General features: G+C 40.3%; 2 protein-coding genes across 4 annotated transcripts in view; one reads left to right on the top strand and one right to left on the bottom strand.

Annotated features, from left to right (window-relative positions):
- Positions 1-3,191, top strand: part of LOC129102277 (WD repeat-containing protein 70) — a 38,233-nt gene extending 35,042 nt beyond the window's left edge. For all 3 annotated transcript variants that reach the window (XM_054612342.1, XM_054612341.1, XM_054612343.1), the window contains exons 17-18: positions 978-1,140; positions 1,927-3,191. In XM_054612342.1, coding sequence (XP_054468317.1) covers positions 978-1,140; positions 1,927-2,014 — 251 coding nt within the window. In that variant the 3' untranslated portion in view covers positions 2,015-3,191. The remainder of the gene's footprint in view (positions 1-977; positions 1,141-1,926) is intronic.
- Positions 3,192-7,321: 4,130 nt separating this feature from the next.
- On the bottom strand, positions 7,322-12,908 carry gdnfa (glial cell derived neurotrophic factor a). Its single transcript, XM_054613080.1, is given in 4 exon segments — positions 7,322-7,821; positions 7,823-8,061; positions 11,693-11,923; positions 12,853-12,908. Coding segments are annotated over 3 exon segments (753 nt in total). The 5' UTR covers positions 11,898-11,923; positions 12,853-12,908; the 3' UTR covers positions 7,322-7,512.
- Between the last annotated feature and the right edge of the window lie 878 nt (positions 12,909-13,786).

Genomic DNA, 13,786 nt, shown 5'->3' with positions numbered 1-13,786 from the left:
AATAGATCCGCCGTGCGATCTATTTTTAAATTTCGATGTGGGACTTACAAATAGATTCCAAAATTTCAAAAAGGGGGTTAAGAAAGTTTTGCCTACCAGAACCACCTTAAAAAGCCACAGCTGCCGAATTAGGTGAATAAAATGATTTGCACTCAAAATAAGTCGTTATTGACATATATCATATTTTTAATACATCAGTCTTTCTTTGTTTTTCTTCACTGTAATAAGTTGTGCAGTGGAAAAAAACAACTTTATTTACTCAAAAGCCTTTTCATAAGTGAAATAGGAACTATGCTAAGCTAAATGACAATGAATTGAGAATCTTTTTGATATAAAGTATTAAAACATGAAGAGTCAAGGGTTAAGATAAAGCCAGAAAAATAACTAGTCTGCAAATGAAAATGTAGGTCCATTTTATAAAAATAAGGTTAACTACTTGATAGCAGGTCAGAGGTTTTAGAAGACAGACTGTCTTTATATTGTTTATCCTGTGTGTGAAATTACTTTGCCTAAGTGGAAGACAATGTTTGGCGGATGGCTGGATGCTTACAAGCAAAAGGCAAAGGTGTCTTTCAATCCCCCAAACAACCTTACTGCCCATCTCAAGCAAGAAATCCCTGTGTTTAAACATGGGAATACGCACACGCATGTGTGACTCCTGTTCCGTAACAATGCCTTTTCGCGAAATCAGCAAGTTTTCCCCACTTAAAACTCCATTTGTGCAGCCATTTAAGGCCAACAGCACAGAAGTAATGTAACTAGTATCAGTGTAGCTTTTACGCACTACCTTTTGGAGCAAGAATGCCATGAGTTAACGAAACAGAATTCTGCCAAAAGTAATAAAAAACTAAGATTGTGATAATATGTCAACTAATAAAATGTTTGCGTCTGTGTGAGTTGGTGAAATAGTGTGTCATTGTGAAGTCACACAGTGTTTTTACATTTTTTAATATGATATTGATTCTGTGTCCTGACAGGTCGTGGAGGAAGAGTAGCAGCTCATGGTGGCACTCTGTCGTCATTTATCGTAAAGAACATTGCTTTAGATAAAACAGATGACAGTAACCCACGACAGGCCATCCTACGTCACGCCCAGGATGCTTCAGAAAACCCTTACTGGGTTGCCCCGGCATACAAACAGTAAGAAACCCTTATATCCTCAACATGAATCTTTTACACCCTCCCTCTCCACCTCACTGTTCTTCTTTTCCTTCTCACACTCTTCTCTCATTTCTTGGTTTGCTGTGGTTAGAAGACAGTGTAAGATGAGAACCGGGGTGCTTCTTACTCTATTGTGATGGTACTTGGGTTTCTTCCTACCGGTGTGACACATTAATGTTTAAAGAGTTGTGCAGTTTTACAGGTACACACTTCACACTGCAGAGAGGAGAGTAATGGACGACTTTAGATCTCTATCGCACTCAGACCGCTACATAAACGTCGGGACAAAGCTTTGAGCCAAATGTAACGGATTGCTTCACAATGAAATCGCAATGAAATCATCTCGACCATTATTCTAAAAATAATATGCTAGTGATATACATTATAGAAGATTGAGCTGATAAAGAACATCCCGTTAGCCTGCTAGTAGAGCTCTCTCAATAAGCAATAGTCTCTATCACAGCTCTCTTTGCTTCGCTGGGAGGAACAGCCTTGTAAAGGCAGGTCTAGTTTTGTTCTGAGTTATAGTCTTCTGCGCCATGTCACTATAACATCTGCAGCCTGAACTTCCTTAAGTCTCAATTGGCCAGTAAAGAAGATATCATGTATCCAAAGTACTTCATTTCTAATATTAAACTTCTTAAACAATTTGTGTTCTCATAGCTCTGTTTTCTGGTTATCATCTTAATTTGCAGTTTATTGCGTTTCTCTGAAGTAGTGTGAAAGGAGCTGTTAAATCATTACCTCCCTTTTGTTTCCCTTTAGAACTCAGCCAGTTCCTCTGTTTGCAGAGGATTCAGAGGAGGATGAGGAAGCTGAAAAGGAACCAGAGTGGAAAAAACGCAAGATCTGAGGTGCCGCAACAGCAGCTAATTTTATATAGAATAGCAGACAGGGTGGGCTTGTGTTTGTATATATATCGTCGTAACCACGAGGTCTCAGAATCAATCCCCAAACACTTAGTTACTGCCAGAAACTGCATAGGAGCATCGATTACGTTACTAAAAAGAACATTCTCTGTCCTCTCTCGTAATGTTTGCATATATGTATTTATGTGCGTGCTTCTGTGTTGAGGGGTAGCACATAAATGTGCAGGTTTTTTTACTGTGTAAGCATAATATAGTTTTATACAATTTTATGTTCTACTCCTTCAGTTTGCCATTAATCAACCTCTGGAAGTACTTGGCTTTTTATGTCTGTTTTGATTACATGGACTTTATATCCATAATTTCTATTGTCCTCTCCTCCCACATCTCCAGAGTTTGCTAATGCCTCATAAATTGTCTCCAGATTTTGTGGTCTGGTTGTGTTCATCAGCCACGAAAAACTGTTTGCTAGTTTGTAAAAAGTAAATTACAAAGAAGTACACAAACTTGCAGCCATTTCTTTTTTCGTTTTGTTTAAGGGTTTACACTTTTTAAAGCTTTGCAGTTTTGTTGGATCTGATACAAAACTCCAATCAGTCACCTCAAGACCTATATAGAGGAATTTGTATTCTCTTGTCAAATAGTGATATATTTTACCCAAATTAAAGTGATACTACTGCTTTTACCAGCTGATCAAAGAAATTCTTCTGTCAGATATGTTTTTTATGAGGCACTGACTTAATCCTGCAGATATACAGTTCACCCAGTGCGGGCCAAAGCCAGTGTTTTGACTCACTGCTTCAAATAAAGTTTTATAGACTACTTTTTGCTATGTTTTTAAATAGGTAAACTTTGCTGCAACTACTGCATTTTTTAATATTGGTGAATAAATAAGAAATCATGATTAAAATGTAAAATGATCTTAATAATGTAAAGGAACACTTGCTAGCTTTTTCTGTAGTTTCCAACTGTATCTCACTTTCTTTGTCACCAAATTGATGTTGAGGAAGACTATTAGATGTAACCTTTTAGTTAAGATCGTATTCACAAACAACTTCTCTCAAAAATGAATATTGCACCATCACCAAATTGCATCATATTTCTAGGGGCTCCGATTGCTTTAACGCCTAAATTTTAAATATTAAACCTGTGTGTAGTTGCAAACAAACCGTATGTCTTTGTTTCATTGTCTTTGCAAAAACAACTAATCTGGAAATAGCTGTACTGTTGAGCATGCCTAAAACTTATATTTTCTCTTTGAATGACCTGTTCAGCGTCTAAAGTTATTTCAACTGACAGACAAAACCACAATGTACAGATCTAATGAAGCACATGTTTGTGTTCCTTAAGCATCTCTCTGGAGTGCAACTTCAGAGTCACATGGTCATTTTCACTGTGTTCATTTTGTGGGTTTTTTTCTACTCGGGGTGAAACTGTAGAGCAGTCTTAAACTCCTAGCAGACCAAAGTTACAAGCAGACAATCTAATGTCTCAGTGTCCTGGCAAACTTCCTGTAGCCATAAAATGAATACAAGACGGAGAAATACCAGGACAAGAAATATGGAAGGACTAAAAACAATGAGTGATGTTTTTAAGAGCAACTAAAGTGGTGAGCTGAGAGGAGAACGGCTTCAGAGAGGCTGACGTCAAGCTCCACTTGTGTGAAAAAGCCTTCTCAACCCTCAGCAAGAGGTGAAGAGTAACCGCTGATTGATTCACTCCACCGGCATGTGATGAACCAGTTGGCACGTGGAAAAGAGAAGCTGTGTGTGGAGCTGAAACCATAGCCTCCAGGTGCAGGCAAGTTAAGATGCAGACCTCTCAAAGGGTCAGTTCATCCAGATTTACAAACACGTTCTCACTTACAGTTTCTATGCCCCAATACAGAGAAGGTGAATGCAAGTTTTTGTGCTTCTCAAAGTTTCAAAATGTTAAAAAAAAACTCAACCCCAGATAGATTTATTCAAAATATTCCACAGACCATGTTGTGACTAGTTTTCATTGGCCATCTCTCTACCCAAGAAATAGTCCCACAGAAAATTGTCTGTTGTGGCCGCAAGCAATCACCAATTACTGTCGGGGCCCAGATACTTTGGATAGAATCACATTTAACTTCACAAGACTAAACAAATGAACCCAGATTATTTTAACTAAAGGACGAGGCTGATGAAATTCTGTGTCTTCCTAATTGACAAAAATTCACTCTTCTTTTACCTCTGTTTTTGGTCTCAACCAACACCTGAGTGAAATGTGGGTCTCTGTTTAGCTGCTAAATGCTCCACTAGGTTCACCAGATAGTTGCCAACTTTGTCTTCTTTTTGATGTATTAAAGGAAAACTTTGAAAAGAGATGCCTATGTTAGAAAACGACGCGGAGGACGACAGTGAAACATGACCAAAACATTAAAGTTGTGGGCTATAAAACCAAAACAATGGGCATAAAAATGCTGAGTTTGGTGATACTTTTCTGTTTGTTTGTCACTACGAGCGACCCCTTTTACATTCACATGGTCGTTAGATCCATGATTGATTTAACATTGCTGATGAGAGCAGCTTTAATGATTAGGCCTCAGCACTGAAGAGACATGTAATATTGAAAACAAAAACAGCATTTAAACAGCTTTGATTTAAAATAAAACAAAAATCTGATTAGTATTCAGAGGCTCGAAAGTTTTGGAAATTAACTTGTGAGACTATTGACTTGGTATTACAAGAATTGAGACTAGTCTTGTACTTAAACAGCTATTGTATTAATCCAGCTATACATTGTATACACACCTTAAGCCACTGCTTAATGACGAGCTGATTGTACTGCTGCCATCTTCTCATCAGCATTTCCAGATCTTCTTTGCACGGTGGAAACATTCCTCGAGCGCCTTGATTTACAGCTCAGTGGCGCTTTACGGCAAGCTTTTGTTTACTGTATGACCCTGGGTCTGTGTTCAGGAATGCACGCCATACTGTAGAGGCCATCTCTCAAACCATCCCTGCAATTCTCCATTCAACCCAAATTTTCAGCCTCAATTTTGCATGATGCTTGTGTAAACACATGCTAAGCAAATAGGCACCATCTGGCACCGGTGCGTTATTATACATGGCAGAATACCAGGAGACACGCTTGTTTAATAGAAACAAGTTTAATTCTGTAAAAAGTTATAAAATGAATATTGTACAAAAATAAAGTTTGCAAGAGCTTTGGTTCTGTAACACAAAACAAGTGAGACGACATGACACAGGTGTTAACACAATAGGGAGTGAAAAAGAAAATCCAATCCTTTCTCCTAATATTAACACTGAGGATTCTTTAGCATCTTTACCTTTTACTTGTTTACCTTTGCATGAAAACCAAAAAGGACTAATCGCCAACGTACAGTCACAAAGATGAGAGGGGCTAGTGGTCACAGTTTACACACTTTAATGTATGGTATCGAAGAGTAGCGAGGTGCTCTGAGGCTTCTGGGAAGACTCCTAACTGCACATTCTCATCTGGAAAGGCTTATGTATGAATCAGTTGTTAAAGGGGAAGATGATCCAATTGATGAGGTATGCTGTGATAAAAGCTAGAGGTTTTTTTTTTTGGTTTTTTTTCTCAGTGTAGTGTTTGGCCTTAATTCAGCTTGATGCAGTGGATTTGTTCTGTGTTCAGGGGGATTACACAGTAAAGCTGGCTTGCTTGCTGCTGCTGGGTGGGCACAGATACCTTGGTCCCTAATCCGTGCTAACATTAAGACCGACCCGAGGGCTCTCTTTGTTCCACTTAAAACCATCCCCTCGCAGGGTCTCCATCGGCACATGCAACATGCTTTCAAAATGCCTCCCGTTTTCCTAGATGTATATTTGTGTATAGTTTTGGGGAGGAAAAAAAACTCGGCTGAACTTGTTATTACATGTAGAAAGCAAGTTGAGCCCATCGTCTTCCTTCTAATTCCAAAACATTTTCTTTTTTGTCCAACCCTCTAGCCTTGAGATATTTACATCGTTTGCGCGATGACAGCCGCTACAGTTGCTGGATTTTCCTTAAACTGCCTTCATCAATGTGGCTTTGCCCACGGGGGTTATTTGGTTAAGACTCATGTTAGCGGATCACTTTCAAATCCCCTTCCACGGAGTAAGACCTGTCAGAGTCGAGACAGAACCACAAGCAGACATTAAAGCCTATTGGGACAGCAACCGCTGCAAAGCCTTTGACAGACTTGGTACATGAACAGAGTGAGGTTTCGCGTAACATGTGCTGATAGGCAGGCTTCCTGGCAGCTTGTATACTCTGTGACTCAAAGGATGGATCCTCTAAGGCACCTGCAGATCCTCAGAGAGACCATTACTCTCATGTCCTTTTTTTTTAGATTTCAATTATAAAAACGTGATGGCTCCTGTTTGGAGTGATGTTAAATCTATTCTGGATTATTAATTTGACAATAAACAGCAGCAAAGAGTAACTTGTTGAGAGATCAACATGTGAAGTTCCCCCCTGTGTTAACATGGTCACTTTGGAAAAATGAGGTTACATATCAACAAAAAAAAAAAAAAAAAAAAAAACTACCCTGCCGTCACTCAAAATGCTCCCAAACAACAATCAATTCAATCAAAGAAATCTTCTATTGGTCCCCTCCTCTGTGTCTCTTACTACCCTTGCTTAAACTGGATAGCTAATGATGATCCTTTGGTGTCATGAATAGAGAAACTCTGGAATCTAAGTGAAGAGCAAAAGCATTATTAGGATTTGTGGGTGAGTGTTGAGCAGTTCTGGATCACCTTGTTAGAGTTTGCGTGAGAAAATGCTCCACAATGGCACCATCGAGGACAATCAAAGCTTTTAAATAAATAAGAAAAATGACAATTTCTTTCATATAATGGATTGAAATAAATAACAATAAGTTAATTCCCATCTTAATAAATATACCTCTTACACACACGTGTATATATATATATATGCATGTATATATATATATATATATATATATATATATGATTGGATTTTATGTAGATGCGTTGCAACAAAAAGTCTTTGCTGAGCTCCGCTGTGGTGTTTGTCATCCCTTGGCTCTGAATGTACATGTCGACATCCAGACTATGCAGCTGAAATATTCTCTTCATATCTCCGTGTTCATCTGGAGTCTTAGGAGCAGCTATGGAAAAACTGATGTTCCTGGGAAAATGAATTCCTCCATAAAAAAAATCTAAGCCAACTTAGTCCGTTTTCTTCACTCTCACCTTTTTAGTCATCACAGTTAGCAAAGTGTAACAGTATCGTTTCTCCTGCGAATCCTGGTCAGTGGTTCTGTAGGACTGAGCAGATGTCATAGTCGAATGTACAGTTTGCTTTTTTTATTTTTTATAGCTGCTCCATTGTTTTTTTGTTAACTGCTACCAAAATAAGTGACGATACACTCCCTTTTCGACCAGGTATGACCGTAGTCCAACAGAGATCCCACCAGCTAGTAAAGGTGATCCTTAGTTCACTGATGAAGATCTTGTCCGTCACTTCATCAGACACAGCCACACTTCCTGGCAGAATGCTTCTTCAGCGTGTGATACACTACATTGTCGTCCAAGAATGATAAGTCATCGTCGAAAGCAATCGGCCGACAGCAGGTGCGGGAGGGTGTGTCCCTGTCCAGCTTCTTGTTGTGTGTGAGGTTGTTGAGGATCTTGTCATAGTTGGTCTCCGCCTCCACGCAGGGGCCGCTGCAGTACCGGAAGATCAGCTCCTCTTTAGTCTGGTATCCAAGCCCCAAGTCCGTCACGTTGAGGTGGACCTCCTTTAGCAAGCAGCCTCGGGTTTGCACCGATATCCCCTCCCTCCCCTTCTCCCCCGCCCTCCTTTCCCCCTCGCCCTCGACCACGCTTCCTGTCGCCATGTCCTCTCCTCTCGCCTCTCGTGCCTCCTGTGTTTGCTGCTCCTCCTCTCTGTCTCTGCTCTCTCCGTCCCTTTGAGCCTCCGCTGGGCTCTGACGATCTCCTGAGTCTGCCAATGGTAGCCTCAATAAAATCCATTACATCATCAAACTGCTCCGGATAGGGACCCGCGATGTCATCTGAAAGATATAAAGGGAACAAATTTTCTTACAAAGTTGGTATTAAAATAATAAATCACTGACTTTCTGAGATGTCACCGCAACAAAGTTGTAGTCAAGGATCTAATGCTTTCAAAAACTATACGAGAAGAGTAGATTAAACTTTAAATATCCCACTGGGGGAAAAAAATCTAAATTAATAAAACCACATGGGGCTTTGAAAATATTGCAGAACCAGAAATCTCAGCAAAGAAACACGTAAATGCATGTAGGTTAAAAAAAAAATAATCACATGTTGGATGAGACTAGGGAGGAAAAGGGTCGGAAGATTTCCAAGGGAAGATAAGTTTGGGAATTACGTTTTTTAAAGTGCTCTTACTTTTTAAAAGGGAGCTTTAATTTTGGGGAAATGCACATTAATCAAAACAATATTGCATGTTTTGATTAAAAGTATGCAGAATCTCATTACAGTGCATTCTCCCATCACATGTGCAGCCCACACTACTGCAGCGTTTGAGCCAAAGGGCTACATGCTTTCTGAAGTTATCATTTACTGGAATGAATATATTTTATTTGATATTTCTGTCAACCAGCAGAGAGTAGCCTAAAGCAAAGTACACTGTTTAAAACATGTAAACACATTCCGCTAGTTTTGGCTATCTTACCGTTACCATGCGGGATGGAGCTTGATTGACCATGCTCATTGAGGAGGTTTTTGTTGTTTCTTTTCAAATTTGCTTTAAACCCTAAGGTTGCGCACTGTCCACATTGTGGGTTTGATTTTCAATGTACCTTTCCCCATTAGTTAACTTGCTAGCTAACATTCCTGTAGCTACTGTAGGTATTTGACAAAAGGATAATCAATATCCGTGGATAACTTAATGTATTATTTCTGCTTGTGATATGATAAATGTTTAGTTACTGCATATTAAATATCACAGATATCCCCTATATTTTTATTTTATTCCCCTAATTTCCTGTAGATTCCCATGAAAAGTTCCCACCTTGAATATTCCTGGAATTTTGTACCCCTAGATGAGCTAAACAATAAATAAATGGAAAAATGTCCAAGGTATACAAAAAACAAGTAGTATTTACTTAAAGGAATAGTTAGTATGGGTTACACCAAGACTGGAAACAGGCAGAAAACTAACCTGGCTCGGTCCAACGGTAACTAAAATAATCTACTAGCACCTCTAAAGATAATAAGTTAACGTGTTTTATCTTGTTTGTTTTAATATGTAAAAGGTAAACGTGTTATTGATCTTCGCATTTAACATATCTTAATTCTGTACCATAAAATGAATGAGCAAATTTCACAAAATGTCCCACTACTCCTTTAAATGCACAACTACAGATGTGTACGTAACATGTAGAATTGAATAAATTCACAATAAGTTAAACAAACTATTCACTCTTGGCAAAAAAAACCCCAAAAGATCTACATTGTTGTTGAGTGTAGAAGCTTAATCGGCGGCCAGCATATGCAATGTTAAGTGTAGAAAAATATGCAGACAATGTCCATAAATACTGATAAATGTGCAGATCAGAAACAGTGCATGCTGATTTATAGATTAGTCTCAGGCGGAGGAATGCAGAGAGCAGTCCAGAGCTGTTCTTATGGACTCGAGTGCAGGTGCCCTGCTTTGACTCTTTTCAAGATGGCTAATGGGGGATGAGTTGGAGGCTGAAGTTCAGAGGGTGTTGTCAATTCCACTTTGTCGTAGTCAGAGAAGAAGACTTGTACATCTGTAATGACAGGATGTGGGTAGACTTGATTTTGCATGAATAACCAAGGCTGGCACGCTGCCTGCAGTCCGCTTGATACTGGAAGAACCTGAGTCATTAAAGGTTGTTCAGCGGCACATCTGAAGTTAACCCTGTTTGCTTTCTCACACCTATTGCTTGTGATGATACAGTAGTCACAGACCAATTACATCACCAAGAGAGACGCAGTGAGAGTGAGTTTAGCAGTCAATTAATTCTTTCATGGTTTAAATTTTGAGAGGTGACACTTCAAAGGCCAAATAAAAAGGAAGTTATATGCTTTGGGTGATTTAGATGAAGCAGATTGTAATCTGCTCGAAACTCAAAACATGCACCAGCTCAGCTCTCCACCATCTGCTGCGAGGACCGATGAGAACTGACTGGAAGTCTTGGACCCTCCTCTGTTACATGTTGATTCTATTACGGAGTAAAGTCTCTCCTTCTCATAATGCCTGCAGGTCTGGCAACACTGAACCGAGTATGCGAATCATGAAGACATATTGTTCTGAAGTGAATCAATTGGTCCGACTCTAATTCCATTACCTGCGTGGGAGTGTTTGGATGTGAGTCAGGAAGTCAGGGCAATGGGGAGCGATGTCTGGCAGGTGGTGTTGTGGTTAACACCGCCTCTGTATTGCAGTGTCACCTATCTCTCTTGTGTTACCTGTTCCTCTGGCAGCGCACAAAGCCATCTGATCCGCCCGCGCTCCACAGCTGATTGGGCCGCTGCTCGTATATCAGGTGTGCCCGGGCCAATCTGTTTAGACACACCTGCCCTTTGATTTAGACACCTCCTATTGTGTGTCAGCTGACAGGCAGGGTGGCTACAGTGTACACCTGCTGACAGACTGGGCCAGTGGCAGCCAACGGAGCAATTCAAGGTGCAACTGGTGCCATGATTTTGCAGTCATTGGCTGAATACTACAATATAAATCCCCTCGTGCAGCAGCTTCCTGCAGATTTAAGCCTTAAAAAGTAAGAGAAAACTAGAAATATCTTTGATGCTGCACGCAAACCAACATACCCATCCCCTCTGAGGGCCACAGCTTTGTTTACACTGTTAGTGCATTGTTAATGGGCTTTGGTTACAAGCACATCAGTGATGTCACCATGGTCCAAACAAGAATATGAGGTGGCAGGACAAACATTTGTCCAAATGTTCCATTCCTTATCTAGTTCTTGGCCGCGTCTACTTCTGCGTGAAGACGATACTGTGTCACTTTGAGCTAAACAAAATAAATTCCTGCCCACTGTTGCTGTTAAAATGAACATAAACACAGAACTCTCACTTGATGCTTCAAACTTTCCAGTGTTGTCCAGCCTCTCGCCTGCAATTTGTGGTTCACACTGCCACCTCTGAAAGCAGGATTTCTGACTTTGGGCAGATGGGCAAAGGTCATGGGTCTCTATGTTTCAGGTAGGCAGAGGTGAATGGAAACAAAAGGGAAATATGTTGCACAACCTCTGGAATCAGAGCTGCTCATACTCCTATTCATGCTGCTGACTTGTTTTGACATCAGTGTGCTTTAACCCACAGCAGCAATAAAACACAAATTAAGATCTTCCGGCTGATAACCTCACTGTCTGAGAGCCTTATCAATGGAGGACTCTCCACTGTTGGCTCAACCCACTGGCTTTCACTTTACCGGCTGTTTCTCAAGTGTGATTAGTGTGAATGACTTGGACAGCAAAACAAAAGTGTCTGAATTGCCCTTTTACAAAATGCCACCTGCAGTAGGTGGATGTGCTGCCTACTTTTCCTCTCAAAAGTCAACACTATTCATGCCCCTGATGAAAAGATGCTGGCTTCACTATTTCCTATATAATTAAATAGTCAATTGCATGTTATTAAAAAAAACAACAACAACCATGCCGCGGGCCTTACATTGATCCTCCATGGAGATCTCCTGCAGGTTGTGTTCTTTACGCTGGAACGCTGGCTCTCCGTCCTCCACAGATAGGGACGCAGATTCACTGTAGCTGCTGGGGAAATAAGTCCTCTTGGCTGGCTGAGTGTTTTGGTAGAGAGGCCGTGTAGCAACAGAGCTCAGGAGCAACAAACACGTGGCCAAAACATCCCATAACTTCATCTTAGACTCAGTTCCTATGAAGAAAGCTGCAAAAAAAAAAATAAGAGAGGCTGTGTTATTTGAATTTTAAGAAAGAAATAATGATTTAAAAAAAAAATAAATAATATAAAGTAATCTCAATCAACCGCTGTCCAATCAGAATGTAGGCCAACTCTTGTTTATAATGAAGTCAGCAAAGAGTTTGAAACCGTGTGGCAGGACCTGCCCTGACTCATCCTGTATTAATAACTGTATCACCACGTTGAGAGAGGCTTTGGAGCTACTTCGTCACTGTCTCGTAGTGGGATCTGTTGTAAATATAAATATCAGAGTAAACCTACGAGGACATTCTGAATATATTAATCACAATAAAAATGACCTATGTACTAGATAATGTCGGGATATCCCCAACATAAACACATCATATACAAAGAATAATGCGTAAATGTGTGCGTAAAAGTACTGTGTTTTTTTTTTTTAAATTAATTACCAGCAGCCTCCTACTTATTTGTTCTCTATTGACATATTAAGAATATTAGATGATATATTATTATATGTTGTTGTGATATCAGGCGAGCTCTTGCTCCTTGTAATGAGGCAGGAGGGTGTGCCTCACACAACAACACGCTTTGGTTAAGGCACCAAAGCGTGTTGGCAACGAGAGCCTAAATAATGCTGTGAGTTGGCCAGATGGCGATCACCAAAGCTTACGTGACTCTGGTCTAATGGCACGTTGAGTCTGCAGTAAACCTAAACAGGCATGCATGGATAAATACTGTGCTTAAAAATGCCCTGCACAAGTCCTAACAAATGCACAAGCAACATTTTGATTTTGATTTTCTATTTAAACGAAAATGACTTTAGTGAAGCTCGTATTTCGCAAGCATATTCTGATGATATTTTTTTTTTTTTTTTTTTTTTTTTTTTTTTTTAATAAATAAACTCTCAACGAAAAACAATATGTTGCTTAACTTACCTTAAATATGGCCCATGCAGACCTGAAACTCGCTTGGCTGTTGGTTGTTAAAATCCAAAACAGAAAACGCGTCTCAGTTAGTGTCCAAAGCTGAATCAGCTGCATGAATCGTCCAACAACCACAATCCGAAAATGTCCTTAAAACGACTTCAAAATTCGATATAAATAAAAGCCCAAACACCACACGAGTTGTTTTTTTTCATACTCAGATCCGGCAAAAAAAAAACCAAAAAAAAACCCACGCGTCTTTCCACACTTTGGAGTCCAAAGGTGGGTGTAGAAGAGAGCTGACCAAGTGCCACTGCGCCTTACGGGGGTACAGTTGCAGTCGCTGATTAATTGGATGCTACGTTTCCACGTTGGAAATCCGAGAGAGTTCCACCATCTCCGACTGAGAGGAGTTCAATGAAGACATCAGCGTCTCCAGTGCATATATGCAAGGCGCAAAAGCTCCAACAATCTGTCACCCAGAGGACGCACGGAGCTCTAGTCTAGCCTCTTGATACAAAAACAGTTAAATCGCCCTTAAAATCCAGAACTGCGTTAAATGTTCATAGTCGCCAACGTCTGACAATATCTTGACATGGTAAACAACGCAGATCGGGGTATTTATTCTCCATTTCTCCGGGTCAGATATATCTCTATGCGGCTCGGAAGAGTTTCCACACGCGTTGTCCTCATACTGGACTGAAACGGGACAGATGTCTGCGCATAACACCGCACCGCGAGCACAGGGCAGTTTGGAGAGATTTATAGTTAAGTGCGCTCTGACGTTTGGGGCAGTTGGTGTCCGCCCCTCTTTTATAGATCCCCGCAAGAGCAAACAGAGGTCCACATATTTCTCCAAACCACCCCTGGAGCCCCGTTCTGGAGGAGCGCAGTTTTCAGATGTCTTGGGGATTATGTCACACATCCTGATGTCCTCGGATTAGAT

This window comes from Anoplopoma fimbria, chromosome 14 (assembly GCF_027596085.1).
Source record: "Anoplopoma fimbria isolate UVic2021 breed Golden Eagle Sablefish chromosome 14, Afim_UVic_2022, whole genome shotgun sequence".
In the NCBI taxonomy this organism is placed as follows: Eukaryota; Metazoa; Chordata; class Actinopteri; order Perciformes; family Anoplopomatidae; genus Anoplopoma; species Anoplopoma fimbria.
Note: the sequence above shows the minus strand (reverse complement) of the source record. Positions and strands in the feature narration are given on the sequence as shown.